Source organism: Anas acuta, chromosome 1 (genome assembly GCF_963932015.1).
Source record: "Anas acuta chromosome 1, bAnaAcu1.1, whole genome shotgun sequence".
Taxonomy (NCBI): Eukaryota; Metazoa; Chordata; class Aves; order Anseriformes; family Anatidae; genus Anas; species Anas acuta.
Window position 1 is genome coordinate 55,455,169 of NC_088979.1, and position 19,106 is coordinate 55,474,274.

At 41.3% G+C, this 19,106-nt stretch overlaps 1 protein-coding gene across 2 annotated transcripts in view; it reads left to right on the top strand.

Annotated features, from left to right (window-relative positions):
• Window positions 1-17,048, top strand: part of PCCA (propionyl-CoA carboxylase subunit alpha) — a 278,772-nt gene extending 261,724 nt beyond the window's left edge. For both annotated transcript variants that reach the window (XM_068677675.1, XM_068677680.1), the window contains exons 22-24: window positions 877-1,017; window positions 13,155-13,232; window positions 16,696-17,048. In XM_068677675.1, the coding sequence (XP_068533776.1) occupies window positions 877-1,017; window positions 13,155-13,232; window positions 16,696-16,764 (288 nt within the window). In that variant the 3' untranslated portion in view covers window positions 16,765-17,048. The remainder of the gene's footprint in view (window positions 1-876; window positions 1,018-13,154; window positions 13,233-16,695) is intronic.
• The last annotated feature ends 2,058 nt before the right edge of the window (window positions 17,049-19,106 follow it).

The window sequence follows — 19,106 nt, forward strand, 5'->3', positions numbered from 1 at the left end:
ATTTGCAAGCGTACTGGGACGAACTGGAAGGCCATCTGTCTGAATGCGATGAATTGTCAACGGGATTGCAAGTTTTTAAAAACTAAAAGCCTGGAGCTCAAATTAGTGCATGCATTTAGATGTTTTCAGAAAGGTTTTGTTTGAACTGATGCTCTTAGGGACTTGGGCTTCACCATACTCTTTTCCATTTTTAATCGTTATAAAACATAAGAGAGAAAACATTTTTTTTTTCTTCCTTAAGGAACATAACAGCTGCTGAACAGTTTTTATTGCAGTTGAAATATCTTAAATACAACCAAATTATTTCTTCATTCTGCTTGTGTATGAAAAATGGAAATGAAATTGTTTGCTATGTTCAAATTGCAAAACCTAAACAAGTTATTCTCTTCAACTATTAAATGTGAGCAAAATAAATGTTTAAAAAGTAAGAGACTTAAAATCAATTATGTCGTTGAAAACGTGTCAGACTTTCCCAAAAGATCAGTTTCTAATTCGGCGCAGTGATGGGAATGAATTTCCAGTACCTCAGTATTCTTTATCCACTAATAATAATTTGCAGTAGGCGTAAGGATATTTGTGTTTTTTTAAATTTGTATTTCCCCTGTCTAGTCCTATTTGTTTAAATGAATCTGACATTTCTTTACTGTACTTGATTAGTTCCTTTTATGTGCTCATTGCTGCAGTTTAGGGTCAACATATTTTTTTTCCTACATCCTGAAAATGAAACTGAATAAGGATCTCAAACAGTGATTTTTAGGCAGTCCGGCAAAGAATAGATAACAGATGTATTACATAAAAACATAAAATAGTGTGGATTATTCACTGGAATTTGCCAAAGGTGCTGTATGCTAAAACATTCCTCTTCCTATTCTTTAGTACAAATTGCAAATACTGACGAAGGTTGCAGCAGAGCTGAGCAAGTACATGCCAGAGAAAGCAGCAGAGGACACCTCCAGCATTTTGAGATCTCCCATGCCTGGAGCAGTGGTGGCAGTTTCTGTCAAGCCCGGGGACATGGTAAGAAACGTGATCTATCTATCTGCATTTGCATTATCTATTCCACACAATTTTCTCCTTGGTGCAACTGAAACTACAGGTCACATTTTTATTTTTTTTTTTTTAACTTCACCTGTAGAGTAAAGTGTGCTGAAGGATGTGTGCTGCTTTTCATTTAAATTGTAAAAAAAAAAAAAAAAAAAAAAAAAAAAAAAAAAAAAAAAAAAAGGAAGCACCATTCAAATTAAAGTGGGTTTAAAGGGAATGTGTTTGTCTGGTTACAAGTCCACAGTTGAAACTTAACCAATAGCTTGGTTTTGTGTCAGAAGTGCCTTGACAAGGGGAAAAAAATGTGTGTGTGTTTAAATATGTATAAGTAAATATATGTTGTTAGTGATAGAAACGGGATTGTTAGTTTTCTGCCACGTAGTAATGAAAATATAAGTAAACACAAGGGACACAGGGTAGATATTAACTTTTTTTTTTTAGTAGCATTTCACAAGACACATGACGTTTATGAACTGAGAATTCTGTGCTGGGATTTCCTATTCTCTTATGGGAATTCTCTTGTCCTGCACGAGGGATAAACTTGGCATACAGAAGGGCAACAAAACATGCCAGTGCTGTTCTGGGTATTTCCAGTGCTTCTCATCTGGTGTTGAGCTGGAAACAAACATAAATACAGTGTTTTAGAGTTGCATGTAAATACTACCTTGAAATCAGCTTTTTATGAAACTCTACCACATTGTAATCAAACGTTATTTCTAATGTCAGGGCCCTTAAGTGGATCTCTCAGGTTGTGCAGATTAATTTTAAAGTACTCGGTACTGTTGCTGATTAAATGATGTAATAAATGTGCATGTGGCACTTAGAATCAAGATTTAGTCACAGAGTTCATAATCTATGGCAGCATCACAATTAATGGCAACGAAATCTAGATTTCTAGATTTTCTTGATAGATGATATAAGAATGGGATAAAGATCTCAAGTCCAAAATTAGCACTACATTTATTATGTGACAGTCATCAGTTGTGCTGATAAAGTGATTTGTTAACATTTTTCTGTGATGCCACTGTTGTTTTTAGAATATCTGGATATTTCTGTCTATTCGCAAAGATAAAGGAGTCAATCTGTTAATACTTAAATTTGTAGGTGTATATGTTCATGTTAACAAAACAAAGAGATTTCTGAGAAAACATTACTAAGTACAGCTAAGTAAATATTAGCAAGAGATAAATTCCTTTAGATCACATTTAGATTTCGGTTTTGTCATATATACACACACACACACACACAGTTTATACCTTTAAAAACAGCAGTATTCAATTAAAATTAGTCACTAAGGCATTGCATGGAGTGAGAAATGTATGATTTCTGTACAGGCAGTGAGTGACTGACTGAAGGAGACCTTAAGCAAATACTTTTTCCTGTGAAGAACGAAGGGAAGGATTCTTAATCTTTTTAATATTTTTAATATATTTTTGAGAAGTTAATCCTGCTGTGTGTTACAGCTTTCTTGTGTGTGCCTTGAAGAATATTTCTTGTTGTCTTGAAGGAACAGAACCAGTGGAGAAGGAGGCCAGAGCCAAAGGGATTTAAAGTAAATAAATAAATGAATCTCCCCCCACAAATCCACAAGTGGTGCAGTGCATCAGAGCCTAAGTTGTTAAATAATGTGTGGAGATTTCTTTCTGTTTTCCTCTCGTGCAGCTTTTTGCTGGAGGCATCGAGTGGCAGAGCGTTCGAACGGCGTAATCTACGTTCTGCTGACCTGAGCTTGTCAATGCTAATTGTGTGGCTTTAATTGCAAAAACACATTTGCGATATTGAAAAGGGTTTAACTTAAATCCTTCCTTTATAGGACTAGTGTCAAAACGTTTAAAAAACCAGAAGCGAGTGAGGGAGATGAGGGTAGCATCAGCTATCTGCGCTGAAAAAGCAGTGGGATGGTGTGATTCAGATTACACGTCTTGGCTGCCCGTCAGAAACCAGCTCACTCACTACAGCTGTTCAAGGCGTGATGGGCAGGGAACTGTAGCTCCCCGATAAATACAGCTCCTTTTGTTGCACTGCTTGGGGAAAAAAAAAAAAAGTCTGATTTCTTTAATCTAACGGAGAGATGGGAACTTAAGCAGCTTCGACTCTATAGGGCAAGCTCTGCGTTCGCAGCGGTGCTTGGCAGTTCAGATTTTGCAGCCCGTGTGGAAAACAGCACAGCTGAAGATCAGCAGAGAATGAGGTAGTTGTCCTTTTTTCCCCACTCAGGTGTTGGAGGCTGCCTGGTTTGTAGCTACCTGAGGCTGTTTTCTCCTACCCTGTGCGTGCAGCAGAGCTACAGCTCAGTCCCTGCGATTCCAGAGCGGCCAGCAGCATGGGGAGCTAGGCTGGGTTACCTCCTTCAAGGAAACTTTGCAACAGGGAGGCAGCAACTCGTGAGGGATGTATCGCCTTTGTCTGAAGAGCTGCGTGTGCAAACCCTTGCTCGGTGCCTGCAGCTCAGCTCTAGGGCATCACACCCAGCCAGGTAAAGCATATGGTGTTTGTTAGTGCCTCTCCGTGCGTCCTTAGCCAAAGGAGAAGGCGACGCTGCTCTCTCCGTTAGTTTTCCTCGCCCGATGCAACCTCCTTTTTCCTTCACGTATAATGTTCTCTTTTGGCTGCTGTTGGTGAAAAATACTCGGGGCCGACGAAGCCCGGTAGAAGATTGTGTGAGCATCCTCTCTCCAGCTGGTCTGATAAGCACTTTTCAATTCGTTTTTGCCAAAAGATATTGCATATGCAAGGAATTTATTTTCTTTTGTCTGTAAGATGATCTATAGATCTTAGTAACACAGTGGGGAAGTGCTTTTTGTCATTCAGAGAGAAGCAGAACTTGTGACGCTGCCAATTTTTTAGCTTTTCAGTTACTTTCTACTTTCTTTATTTTCCTTCATGTGATCAGAAGACTGTAATTAGTTGTCACTCAATTATTCCTGGAAACACAATGAAGCCACTCAGAAGCATAAAGCAACACAAACAACAAAACAATTTGAGATCTGGCTGAATAGAAAGAAGGTTAATATTATTTAGGGAAAGAAGATTTAAATTTAGCTTACATTCTTCGTGACAGCACGGTTGTGTTAGATAGGAAATATCCATATGAGGGGGTGTTTGGGAGTTTATTTTTCAACTAGATCGTTACAGATGAGTATGCACTGAGATGAAATTATGTTTGGGAGAGTCACTTTTTGGTTCCCCACGGTGCTAAGGGCAAGAGAAAAGAGCTGTGCTTCGAGAGTCTGGACGAGGGACTCGCTCTGTTTCTGCTGACACCAACGCCACCGCAAGCCAGCCCTGCTTGCTCACTGTATTTCGTGCATATTCGACAACATTTTTTTGCCAGAGTGTGGAGATGGCACTGCACCCAGCTTGAGTCTCACCACAACTACCACAAAAACACCATAAAAACTGCTACAGCTGCACAAATTCTCTCCTTCACTTAGAGGGCAGGGAACAGGCAGACGCACGTATTTCTCCTTGATTTTTGTGCCTGTAGGATTCTGTGCACTGAGACTGCAGGAACAGGGCAAGCCCAGGGTCCTACTGTTCAAACAGGTAGAGTAATGTTGTCACAGCCCCGCTGAAGAAAGCCACATGAAGTGCTCCCACAACAGATTCTGGGTCGGGTAGCCTGTACTGAATGCAACCACAAGAAGAGATTTTAGCTGTCCTGAAAGCCTTGCATTCTTTACTAAATGTTAACCTACGATGACAATTTGCTTATTCAGTTTTGGATCTGTCAGAAATGCAGAGATGCTTTTCTTTTAGCTGCATGTTTTCGTTTGTTGTTCTCCTTTTGCAATTGAATTAGGCAGAACAGGTGGCAATACTAAGCTAAGCGTTGGTCAATAAGCTAACACCGGTGCTGGAAGCACTTTAATGATTTTTTTTTCTTCCTCTAAATAAATATATAAAATGAAATCACCTCTAGATAAATGTCCCATTATTATTTAATCTTTGCAGCTCTACAGCCAAAAAAAAAAAGAGGGCAATTCATTATTATGACTGAAATTTCTAAATTTCCTTTCTTCCTGCCAGTTCCAAAACCCCATGTTTTGGAAGTTCTCTCTACTCAAACCACTTTCTATACAGACTTTTGTCTATCAAAATGTCTTATGATTTCACACTGATTTTGGTGTAGCCATAGCTATTGATACTGCATGGGATGCTTTCTTGCTACCCAGATATCAGCTAAGAAATGGATATGCTGATTGAGTCAGAAATTTCAAAATTAGGTATCTCAAGGGCTGCTTTTTTACCTGTGTAATTTACTGAACACAGTAATTTCCTGATAGTGATTTCACATTTTAAAAGCAACCAAGGAAGATGTTTTAAACTGCATTCAACTCCTTTTCCAATTAAGTTGCATGTTAGTTGGTTCGATTTCTCTTGTTTCTCTTTAGAAAAATAGTAAAAAAAAAAAAAAAAAAAAAAAGCCTTCTCCAGAATTTTCCATTTCCCAAGCATAGGAAAGTTTCTTGCTATGGGAAAAGATCTGTTTCACTTGACCTCTACTGTTGAAATGCTCACGACTGAAAAACAAGGTAAAACAAAACAGCTTCCTAATTTCTGTTTCTCACCGCATTGTTCATTCTTGGGAAAGAGAAGATGGAGTTGTAAAGTTGCCTGCTGCCGCCAGCCAGGTGTGTCTTCTTTTAAGTCGTAGTTGCCCTTCAGACCTCAAAAACTAAATGAAATTCTTCTTTCTTACCTTATACCCATAATTAAAGTGGTTGGATTTTTTAACAGAGAAATAACAGCCAGGCAAAACAGTAAAAATTGATATAAGTAACAGTTTTACATTTGATAAATATGCTGTCAATAATTTAGCAAGGTGTTCTTAAAATGAAATATGATTTTCTGTTATGTGTGAACATTTTTTTTTCTTTTGTTGCTGTGTTTTTCCTTTTTCTTTCCCTTGCTTCCTTTCATCCCTCCTGTTCTTCAGCGATCCCACTGCAAATATTAACTGCATTTATTTGTTAAATGGAGTTTGTGAACTTGACCAAGTGTGTCCAGAAACCTGGGTAATTTTTATAATTCTGTGTGTTAAATAACTTTTTTTGTGTGTGTGTATTTTTGTAGGAAACAAAACAAAACCCACCAAAACTATCGGTAAACAGATTGAGCCATTTTCACAGTTTTGAAATACAAAGAATGGAAGTATCCAAATATTTCATCATTCTTATAACATCAAGATATAGGAACGATGAAATATTTGAATACTTTCAAAAAGACTTCAAGTTATAATTATGTTTTGGTTACAAAACACTATATTAATTGCTTATAACATTTATGTGATTGTTATATTTTACAAATAGGTTTTTCTTCTATATCTTTATGCAGTGTAAGATTTCTGTTTGAAATCTAAGATTTGTGGTTGAGTGTAGTATAATTAAGGATGAAATCCTATTCTTATGCAGAAGTACAAAGAGTCAATATTATTAGAGTTTCTTTCTAGGGGAAAAAAAATAATAATCAGAGTTTCTTCCTTTTCTCCCTTTTGAAAAGAAATTTACAGATTTTTATTTATTTATTTATTGGTCTGCTTTGCTGTTTCGGTTGATAAGCAGCTTTCTAGCCATTGCCGAAAAAGTTGACCGATGAAGATTTCTGTGATATAAACTATGGTTTGACTTGGGCCAACGTGAACAAGAATCACCCACAGAAGCTCTCTGCCTCCGTAACGTTTCCCCTGGTGCTCTGGGATCTCCGCAGCAGCTGGGGAAGTGTGTTTGGGATAAGTGGGAGTGCAATGACCAGTGCTTGTTGCTGCCAGGGGGACATCGCTGACCTTGGGTTAATCAGAGGTCACAAAATTTGGGATGGGCTATCTTCGGGTTCATTCGTTAAAGGAGTGTGGCAAAAAAAAAAAAAAAAAAAAAAAGACGTTTTGTCACACGTGCATTAATTGCCACTAATTGTATTTTCAACCCTGTAGCTCCTGTTTCAAAGTTAATTTGGAAAGAAGGGAAAGCCTGCGCTAATTATTTTGCATGGCAATGGACAATGTTAAGGAATTTCAATTGCTGCTCATCAAATTCCTCTCAGTTTGTTTTCGTGTTCGATGCTTGCTGCCAGAATGCCAACAAGTCAGGGAGAAAAAAATCCGGAAGGGGAATGATACCAGGACGGACTGAGTTTAAACAACAAATAAACACATACGGAGTATTTTCATAAGGGTTTTAGAAAGGGAATGCATGCTTAATTACTGGTCAGTGGTTTTGCACAAACATAAATGAGTTTTGTGATGATTTTGCAGAAGCCTGTGAGACAGGGCAGCTGGATTTTGTGGGGCATGGTCTCGCATTGTCCCTTCTTGCTCAGAAGACTCTGCAGAGACACAAGTCTCAGCAAAATGGAAATCGCACGGGCTGTTTTCTGGTGTCTCCCCAAAGCTGAGAAAGGAGATACCAATAAAACCTAATTTTCACTTTGCTTTTAAGCAAATCTAAGATCCTTTTTGCTGAGGGCTGTTGTCTTTTTTTTTTTTTTTTTTTTTTAATTATTATTTTTTTCCTTCACATCTGAGAGCTTTAAAACGTTACGCTTCTGGAGCACCTGTGTTCCAAATATAATGGAGTTAAAAATGTAATTGAGGGATTTCCACTTTTGTAGGCAAATCAGCAGGGTTGATATTGATCCATCTTTTTAGGGAGCCACAGTGCACCAGAAGGTGATACTGTAGAGGGCCCCGTAAACCCTCGGAGCCTTCTGTCTAATTTGGCAGAAAAACACAGAATGTCGGACAACAAAAGAGCGATCCGATTCCATAAGAAATCTTCATCCCTCCCACCCCCTTTTCACAAGACTAAAAAAAAAAAAAAAAAGACTTAATTTTTTCAGCTGCACACAATGATTTGGTGCTCACTCTTGCATTGAAACAGTTGCTGTCAGAACAGGCAGGAAACAGTTTTCTTTTAATTGCTGAAATCATTCGGAAGTGCTTCATGCACGGCTTCTATACAGCAGATGCTGTGCATTAATTGGCCTGTGTAGGGCTGACCCAGGGTTCCTTGCAGCGGGCCCAATTTTAGGCAGAGGGTTTAAATAGCTTATTTCTTATTTTGTATAACCTGGCGTACATTAGGAGTGCACCCGCACGTGGGGTATTTCATGGTCTGCAGTTTCTAATGTCATGTGGGTTTCAAAACCTGTGTTTCTCTGGTAATGTACTAGCAGCAGGTAAGCTCTAAATACCATCCATCAGGAGCTAATTTTTTATCCAGATACTCCAATGACTGATGAACCTGTCTTTTGTATGAATGTTCAGCACAGGAGAAAGCCATATGCCCCTGGCACTGGTTCCTATGCATTCTTTACAGTTCGCGGCGAGGAGATTAACGAAAAACCAAACCCGTACATTTACACGTCTTTCATTTATTTAGCAGTTAGCACTTTCTAAAATAGCTCTATTTTTTCAACAGCGAAAGGAGATTTAGGTCTCTTAAAGCAATCTGACTCCCACTACTCGCTTTCTTTATCAGGAATATTACCGCACACCCTTAATAGGGAACCTTGTTTTGCTACTCCCCGTCTGTTCAAAACAGACCTTAGCCCATTAGAAGGTCCTCCCTTGTGTGGGAAGACCACAGCTGTTACTGTAAATCTCATCCAGTAACTGTATCACCCCCATTTTGTGGCTCTGAAGGATGAAATTGAGAAATGGAATACTGTGCAGTCATCCTTTACATCTCCAATTTTAGGCCTTTGCACATCATTTTCATGCTTTTATTCCAAATCAAACAACATTAGTGAGCAACACCACCCTGTGCTAAATGTCTGGTGTCTAAGGCAGCGCCGACGATCTTTGTTTTTGGAGGCTTTAGGATTTGGGGGGAACTTGGGCTTTTGTTGACGGCAGATTTTTTGTTCTGTTTTTTAATTCCCTCTTCTCCCTCCTTCCCTCCCCCTGACGGATCTTTGCAAGTCGTCAGGATCTGTCCCAAACCAGAAGCCCAGATGGCAGCGAGGTGCCTAAGATGGAGGACACTCGGCTGTGCCTCCTCAGAGGAAGCAAGGGCTGGGCGCAGTTAACAAACCCAACTTTAAAAAGGTTTCTGTTTCTTTAAATCCCTGTGAATAAAGTGGATCTAACTTCTTACGAAGGATATTGGGGGCTTTAATCAGAAATAAGAAGTGGTTTAAATCATTAGCACAACAAAGCAAACTATAAGCTTGAAGATAAAAGTCTCAGGGGAAAGAGTCCTCTGAAAATAAATGGGACTTGATAGATTTCCATATCATTTATAACTTCCCTTAATTACACTTGGAAGACTTGCCAGTAAAACTGGAAAATTGGCAGCCTATATCCATTATAGTAATTTTGCCGACCATGGCAAGCAGCTGGCTTTACTGGATTTTATTTCCCATCACTCACAATTAATCATCAGCTGGAGATGTCTGAAACTCCTCAAAACGTCGCAACACTGTGTGACACTCAGGCCTCCTTAAAATGCTAAAATCTGCTGAGTAAATGGGCCGAGCTCCCCTTCCAGCGTACTCGTTCTGGTGCGAGGCAGGCTGCCGGTTAATGAGTGCCACTTTGATAATCGGATGCGAATGTGAACCCTGACCCCATGTCAAAGGAGAGGACGCGGCAAGCTGGATAAAAGATAGGGGGACTCGGACCCACAAACTTTACACCAATTAGACGGGGAGCGGGGAAGTGCATCAGCGCCGATTGGGTTTATCAGAAAGACTTGTGGGGCTTGTGACCATTCTGCAGGCCTAGCACCGAAGACGTCCTGTCACAATCATTAAGTCTTCATCAGGCGACGCACACGAGTCTGAGAAACGTGGGCTGTGTTCACAGAGATCCCTCGCCAGCACTGCTCTCAGATGTGCTGCCTTTTTTTTTTTTTTTTTTGCCTCTCTGCATTTTAGAGAGGCTCGACTGTAAGCGTGGTCACTCGCTAAGTTCCTCCTGCCTTTAAGTTCCTCCTGGACTCTTTAAGACCCTGAGTTATTCAGACAGTGCTATTGACTGTTGCCAAATTCACGTCTGAGTTGTCAGCGACATCAAGATGTTAGGTCCCCTCCTCTTCAATGATTTTATTTTCCTTTTTTCTTTCTTTTTTTATTTTTTTTCTCCTTTTCACTCTGTGGAGAACAAAAACCGAGCAGATACTTTGAACAGAGCTGTGCAGAAATAAACTATTAAAGTACAGAGTGCAGGTCTAACAGCTAATCGCTCCCTTATTTTGATATTGCGAGCAATGTGAAGGTAGATTTGTCCGTGGCGAAACTGAGAGCCATATAGTGGAGTTTTTATTTTGTTAAGAAAAAGAGCCCATCTATTTTACCTGGCTCCAGTCAATCACATTCTTTGTTTATTTTCTGTTTGCCAATTTTGACAGATTTGGGTCATCACTGAGACCTCTATAAATTGAAGTATAAAGATGGTGGTTTACACTGGTTTGCCATCCACTGAAAGAAAGAAGTCATACAAAGACAATACAGCATAAAAACCAGTCCAAATAAATCCTTGGATAAGTTGGAAAACAAGAAATTGTACACATCACTGTGGTTTTCATTTGCAGGCTAAATAACAGGCAAAAGGATATGTGCAATTATGTCATGAAAGAAATTGGACAATGCCCAAAAGACTGAAAGAGAAGAGACAGATACAAGTGCCTAATTTTAGGATTTGTTGCTTTGCAACACAATGAGTGGGGCTGTAAAGGTTTAACATAAGAACAGTAATTAAACTTCTGTGCTTAAGTGACACTTTCACCAAGGTAATTTTGAACAAATTGCACATCATCAGAAGTACTGACACAGCATTTTAACACGTGGTACATACTGCAAGTGTCTCCTTCCTTCCAAACCAGTAAGGCCGCAGGATGTTAACTTGTTACTTGGCCTGTATATTTTGTTGGTTGGGTGGATTATTTCCTACCGATTCCTTTGCCATCAACCCTACAGTTATATATGAAACATGCAAACATTTTATTTTTGGGAAAGGTGGGAAACTGAGGAATTCAAATTTATGGACATCTCCATAATGGTTGTGGGCATTTTACTGCTATACTGAAGATCTACAGAGACAACTCTGTACTTTTCCAGTAAATATATTTTTATATTTTCATGACTTTGTTTAGACAATTGTTAAGGGATTTGTGCACTTTTATTTATTTTTTTAAAGTGGACATTCATAGCTTCCTCTTAACCTTAGAAATGGCTGCAAAGCTCAGAGCAGATGGAAGAAAAGCTGAGGAGTGAGATAGGAAGAGGAAGAGGAAAAGCAGGAAGGAAAGAAGGAGCTGCTGGAGAAAGGCCCCAGACAGGGCAGTAGGTATGGAAGGAGAGAGACAAAAGGCAGGGAAATAACTAGGGACAAAGTGCAATTCTTTGACACTATTTACCGAATTTGACACTACTAATGACTTAAATGCTCACCTGAAGCTCAGGATGGCATTGCTGCGGTTGAAGTGTTGGGTGTTGGTTATTCTTCTGTATCCAGTCATTGCGCAGTGTTCCCAGAGCAAACAAGTTCCTTGTTGACTCCAAAATGCCCATTATAATGCTGTTGGAGAACTAGTTGTAACCATTTTAAATATATTTTCTGCCTTGTTCAGAACCCATAGACAGATATCAGCACTTTTTTGAAATTAGACCATTTAAAAAAAGAAAGTCAGACCAATTAAGTCTCTGCTTAAAATGTATGGCTAGCATTAGTTGAGAGTAGGGCTGGAACAAGCTTTAGAAAAATAATTTAATTTTTTAGAATGTACTTTGTGCAGGATGCATTTGATCTCTGACTTAACACCTATTTGTTAGTATATTCCCCTGAAGTGGGACACACTTGTCCTTAAATATATATTATATGTTTTACATATATTTATATACATATTTATCTATAAGATATAAGATATATGTATATATATATATTTACACACAAATATGTTTTGTGGTGAAAACTATGGTTTTGTCTGTGTGGTCCCTTCCCTGTGGATGTAGCTTGGCGTTTCTTCTCAGGCACGCTTCCTTCAGTCGGTCAGTACAGTGCCTATGGCAATGCAAAGACCAGATCTCTGCAGGCCTCAAGTGACCCTCTTCAGTGAAATGTTGACATTAGAGTGAAAGTTTCCCATTTTTGCCTGCATAACGAGGGAAAGGCAGATTTCCATGTCCACAGAAGAGCCTCAGGGAAAGACTTGCCGTGGGCACTCAGAGAAGCCACCTCAGAGAAGCGCATCTGTACCAGTCCTAAATACCAAGTGCCAAGTGACACATTTTTGTGACATGTCTGGGCAATCACCAGGTTACCTGAGGGATAAATGCTGAATATGTGCTTTTCCCTTATCTGTAGGCAGGCCCCTGGGCCATCGTGAAGCCCTGAGGGGCTGGTTTCCAGCGCTGCGGGGTGAAAGGCCTAGGAGCGAGCACCAGTGTGGAGGCCAGGGAGAGCATGCAACACCTCACCTTGAGCTTGCATGTGCCTTAGCAGAGGGCAGAAAGAGGAAACTTGAGTGTTTCCCTTTCAGATCTATCACTTGCTGTGAGGAAAATGATCATTTTGCCTCCCTGCTCCCTCCCCTGTGGACGAGGTTGGGCCTCACAGGCCCGCTCCCTTCGCTCGGCTGCCACCCGGGCACCGAGGAGAGCAAAGGTGCAGCTTGCTGCTCGGCATCAGCCTGCTGGGTGTTTTTGGAGCATCCCACCCGTGCTCCCCAGGACTGGTGCCAAGAAACTTTGGCTTCAGAATCAGGCTTAGCATCCGTGGGATCTGCGCCAGGGAAGCAAAGCAAAGGCTCCGCAGCCAAAGCTGCGCAAATTAAATCTCGGTCTGGATTTAATTGATGTCGAGCCGTGGTGGATGTGAAATGTGAACTGTAAAAGTCGGAGCTGAGTGGATGGGGTGGGAGAGGAGCCTTTCAGGTTTGTTTAGGGTGATGTTCTTAAGCGAGTGATCCCTTTTTCCCTGTTTTGTTTCCAGTTTGTCAAAGGCAACTGTGGTTCGTGTCGTGACTGTACGTAGCTGGCTGACTTGACTTGTGCCATGAAAGTCTTTTTAGCATTTAATGCAATAATCCCTTTATTTTCCAGAAGAATCATACACACTTAGAGCATTTTAAATCCTCTCTCCTCATTTTGTACTGCTTTAATTTTACCAGGTTTCAGAAGGTCAAGAGATTTGTGTAATTGAAGCAATGAAAATGCAGAACAGTATGATTGCTGCTAAAACAGGCAAGGTAAGCTACCTTGGGTCACTTAAAACCATATGCAACTTGTCAAATAGGATAGAATTTAAAAAGGAAGAAAGGAGGATTCTGGTTGTTAAGGAATTAAGTCTGATTGTTGTAAGTCTTTCGAAGTGAGGTGTCTTTAATTTTTAACATTTACATCTGCTGTGAATGCTGTTAAGTAGTTCCGAGCTGTAGATAGCACAGCAGGAAATAGTTTTACTGGCTTCAGAAATTCACATAACTCTTTTTCTCCTAAATGATTTGTTTTCTATGATGTTACAATGCCAAGTTGAATTGAAAGACGTTGCAAACCATTTTTTTTCCAAATTCCCTACTTCCAAAGATCAACTGAAGAAGAGAGATCTCTCTGCCAGTTAATTCATTAATGGCAAACAATTTGACATTACAAAACCACTCAGAACAAGGCATAGAAAAGATTCTTGCAGAAAGAAGAAAGAGGCGATTTTTTTATTATTGTCTGTGCTCAGGCTTCATATTTAACATGAAGCCTAGATCTGCAAATGCATTCAGACTGTGCATTTTGGTATCTTCTTTTGGGGGTGAGGGATCAGCATAGCAGCCCCTGAGCTGGGACTGTCCTCCTGCAGCTCAGGATGTACCAAAACCAGCCCTCTGAGCGGGGAACTGGTTAAGCTTATATGACAAGAAGAAACCCCATCTGTTTTGGGGACTGTCAGCCCCCGGGTCAGGGCCTCAGAGCATTCCTGTGCCAGATTATAATGCACAGCCTGCAGCCATCACCTAGACACAGGCCCCCAGTTCATCCTTTTCAAAGGGAGAGCAGAGTCTCTTTTGAGGAGATCTGGATTTTTTTTTCTCCTAATCTCATATTTCCTAGCAGGTCCTAGCCCAGCTCTGGCTGGGACAGAACCCTGTGCTAAAGAAAATAATAATAAAAATAAATTGCAAGATTCATTAGTCCAGAGGGAGGCAGCAAGGAGCCTGACTCTGCAGGGCAGAGACTGGGTTAGGCATTGGCAAGATTTGCTGAGATCTGAAGATGGGTGTCTATGCCAAGGACTGTTTGTGTGTTTACAAGAAAGGATTATTTGGCACAGCGCTGAAATTGTCACCAAGGCTTGGACCCAGGTCTTGCCTCTTCCAGTACATCTAACGCAAAATTGGGTCTTGAGGGAAAAAAATGCAGGGAGAGTGAGAATGTCCCTTCTCCTGTTGCTCTGACATTGGCGTTTTATTATTTTCTTTCATGCATTAATTCCTATATAATTTATTTTCTCACTTGATTAATATTTTTATAGCATTTATTTTCTGTCTTTGCTTCTTTTGCTTAACCCCTTATTGCTGCTTTTTGCATCCACTCTTTTTAACCAGTGAGTATTTGTAATTAAAGTGCCATCGCCACCCCCCCCCCTTTTTTTTTTACTCTAACTTTTCCTTCCCCACCAAGTTGTGCTGCAACCCGTGGGCCTATTCCTTAAAATCCTGCCTGCACTTCTCCAAATAATACCTCCCACCAATCTGCACAGATGCCACATAAAAACACATTTGGTTTATTAATCCTTCAAAGTGGGATTTGAATGGTGCAGGGACCACTCAGTGGGCCTGATGTGTACCTTACAACATCCCCTTAATGTTTCCATTTTAATAATAAGCAGATTTTTTGATTCTTTACAATATTAAGACTTTCAGAAAGCAAAGTACTTTGGGGTTGTGTAAAAATGAACCTGATGAACAGAAGTTTTTGCACCATTCTGCAGTGCGAAGCCACGGCTGAGTGCTGGAATAACTTGACTCCAGCGCAGGAATGAGCTGGTTGCTGTTGGCTGCTAGTCCACGTTTTGATGCCTTAAAACCGTGTTTTGAAACTCAGTTCCTTTGTCTTCAGCTGGAAGATGTCCATTTTCATTCCCGCCTGAATTCCTTTTCTGCCTCAGCCCCCCCTACCCTCTTCCTGTTTGCAATTGTGAGAAAAGTGGCTTGTTTTTATCTGCTTTGAATTTACCCCAGTTGCAGGTGGTCGGCAGCGAGTGAAAGCTGGAGAGGGAGCCGAGAGCCTCCTCCCTCGTACGGGACAGCTGTACGTGGGTCGGGCTGAGGAGCTGGCCGTGCTGGCTGCCAGCACATTGCAGAAATAACCACGGAGCTTGAAACACTGCTGAGCCACAGCGTTTGCCGAACCTTGGCTTTGTATAAAAAGAACAGAAAGAAGTAGAATATTTTTCACGCTGCTTTCATCTCCCAAAAGATGGAGTCTCAGGGATCGGGTAGGCTGTGTAGGCATTGGTTTAGAAATAAAGCCCTTTCTTGTACATCTTGCGGTGTTTTTGCCTGTCAACAGTATTCAGCTTCTTCCTTGGGCAGTGCCGTGGATATGTGTGTGCCACAGATCCCAAGATACACCTACAGCTCATGTGGCACAGACTGTCAAATGCAGCTGTGGACAGCAGTGCAGCTGTAGTAGCCTGATAGTTACGGTGTGCTGCAGAGTTCCCTTACGAGCCTAAGTTGATGTTTGGGTGACTGGGCTGAACTAACTGCTGAAGAAAGCTTTGTCCAACAGTTTGGGCACATCAGTAGGAGCTTTGAATTAACACTGCAAACAAATTCTAATACAGGGCTTCAAATAATGTCTGGAGCTCCATGTGGCAAAAGGGAATTTAAACACATTTCAGCATTTTATAGAGAAAATGAGGGACTATAGCTTATATACTATATATAAATATATATACTTACAGTATAAGATTTATGTGTTTTAAGATTCAGGAATCTGCACCTGAGTGTAGGGTTCATCTACAAATGTAACTGCATTTATTTGACAACTGTAGCCCTTTGCCAAGCTCAGTTACTTGGAAGGATTTAAACTCAGATTTGAACTGATTTATCTCGGCATTCTGGGGATTAAGGGAAACCCAGCTTCATGGCTGCAATCCCAGAAATCAGTAATACTTCAGATCTGTAATCCAAGAATTACTGGCGTATTTCATTGTAATGTCCAAGCATGAACGAATGTTTAATACTTGGGTTATCCTCTAAAATACTTAGAATTTCCGTAGGAAATTAACAGCAGTGCAAATAGGTGCTTTTTATTTTTTAATGTATCTTTTTAATGATCTGACGTTCAAAGCTTCAAGCACCCAACTCACACGAAAACCAGCAGGTGGTAGGTGCCTGGATACCTCACTGGAGCTGGATTTGGCCAAGCACTGTGGCAGCCTGCCCAGAGGTGGTGGAGTCTCCATCCTCAGAGACGCTCAGAGCTCAGCTGGGCTCTGAACCTTGGAGGTTGGGCTGGCAACATCTCGAGGCCCTCCCAGCATCACCGTGTCTGTGATCCCTGTGGTGGTTGTAACATTATACAGTGGCCATTTATCCTGTGCATGTGCTGTGCACGCAGATGTCATACTGCATATACGCAATGCCAACCAAAACACTTATTTAGCCATGCCACTGAGGAAGATCTGAAATTATTTCTGTTTTTCTGCTGTAGGTGAAAGCTGTGCACTGCAAAGCTGGTGATACTGTTGGAGAAGGAGATCTGCTGGTGGAACTGGAGTGAATGTTGCCTTCCCACTGCTGAGTTACCTAAACCTTGATTGTTTCCATCCGTAAAGTAAAATGAAGGCAATTCAACACAGAAGATGGACAGTCCTACACAGAAGATTTTATACAGTCATATTTATTGTATCAGTGGTTAAGACAGCAAACACAGATACTAAACCTTGGCAACAGATCCCAGATTTTTACTTCCAGAAATACTTGTACATAACCTTTGTAATTCTTTGATTTTTTCAGGATCATATAGAATCAATAAAATGCTATTTCTGCGTTAAAACAGAAAAAGCCTCTTTTTAAGAAAACACAACAAAAGCCCAAAGCTAATTAATCTTCTCCATGGTTATATCACTGGTTCGAGGCCCAAGACAAATGTACAGAATGGTTGGTGAGTGACAAATTAACCACTGAATGAACTGAGCAGTTTCCCTTAAACTCTGTGTAAGCACTGAACAATTACTGCCAATGGCTTAAATTCTGGTCAGATTTATTGTACTAATTTGAAGCCTTTGTACAGCCTAGCTTTAAATTTCGGGTTAGATGCTTTGTTTTGCTAGTGCAGATTTTTCCCCATCTATTTTCATTTGCAGTTGTAAGGGAATTTTCTTCTTTTATTCTGACTCTGTACTCAACTGCCCTCCCCTTTATCTTCTTTCTATTGATTACTGGATGCGAGACCTTCCAGAAGGAGCTGGCACAGTCCTCAAATCCCCTTAGCTGCCCCAAGGTATTGCTGGAGGCACTTGCTGGCCCTCAGGCCAAGCACGCTACCCCCTGAACTCCTCTGGGAAAGAGAGACCCAGGTGCCTGACCTTTTGTTGTGCAGTCTCCTTCTAAAGGCTCTGTGAGGAACAAGGGCTGTTCATAACACGATTATATCCTACAGGAGAGCTGTGTATCCAGTATGGGAAACCAGGTAAGGCCCGGAGAGGAGGAATATTTAAGAGATATAAACAGAAGTGAAGAGGGTCTGGTGATTATACATGTATTTTTGGCACCAATAAGCTTTGAAAAACTACTGTTAAAAGCTGTTTTAAAAGCATCCATCATAAAAGAGATGCAGGTCCTTTCTTAGGCTGTAAAACACCTCCTACTACTTATTTTTAGCTTTTCTGTTATGAATCCTTCAAAGGCGCAAGAACCATCACTTCTGTCACACCCCTGTGCCTTGTACTGCAGTGACTTTGGTCACATTAAACAAGCATTGATTTTTCTTTCTGAGCTTGGGAACTCGGTGCCACAGGCAGGCGCAGATACCACAAGTTTGCTGGGTTCACAGGGTTAGCTTGTGGTTACCCGAGGGCTCTTTCTTCCACCAACCCATCCAGCCCCAGGTCAGCAGCTGCAGCCCCCCAGGCATGGTGGTGTCCCCACGGTCCCCCAGAGCTCTTGCCTGGGCCTCTGCTGCTGCCAGGGCTGGAGCCAGGCCACGGGGCTGTGCCTGTGGCAGCCTCACCGGCCCTGCTTTGCCTCAGCGAGGAGGGGGCTTGCTGGTAGTTTCTTGCTTAGGATGCGCTGGGTTCTGCTAATTCCCAGAAAACAAACAAGCAAACAACCCTCTGGCCAGAGACAGGCCCTTTACAGGAAGATGAAAGAAAGAAAACAAAACCAAAAGCCAGTCTGTGACTCATTTTTTTATCCAGAAATGTTCATTCGGCTTGGAACATGACTGACAGTGCATTGGTCATGTCACTGAAAAGCTGCTGACTATCATATGGCCAAGGGGAGGAATAATTTTGCACAGGGCTCTGCTTTGTTGCTCAGTTTACTTCTCTTTCCAATGACTAAGGCGAGTGTTTGGGCAGTACCCGACCTCCAAGCACAGCATTGCTTTTGCAGTTGGAGAAACTGAGGCAGGGCCCCTGCAGCCTTTCCTAGGAACATCCATAATGCCGTCTTGGGGGCATGATTCTGACAGCAGCTTGCCCTAAACTAAGGAAGGAAAAAAAAAAATATTCTACTTGAAAGGTATTTACTTTGCTTACTGCAGAAACAAGCTCTTGGTCTGTTTTTCTGCTTGCACTGCAGCAGCGCCTGTTCCTAATGAAGTTTTTAGGCTGATTGCTTACCCTGGATCCCTGCGCTGACCTCCTCTGGCCATCCCAGAGCTCCTGGCAATGACGCAAAGTACAAGCTTGTTTGTTAACAGGCTCCTCAGTACATTTCATTGTACCTTGGCTCACTGCACAGCACACAGCCTTGTCCCTTCGGCAGCTTTGTATTTTGTACAATATCTATGCCCCAAACACCACGGTTGAAGGAAACACAAGGCACAGGAGAGAGCCACAGATTCCCCAGACTGTACAGAAACCAGCACAAGTGGTTGGGTCATGGGGACAACAGTCT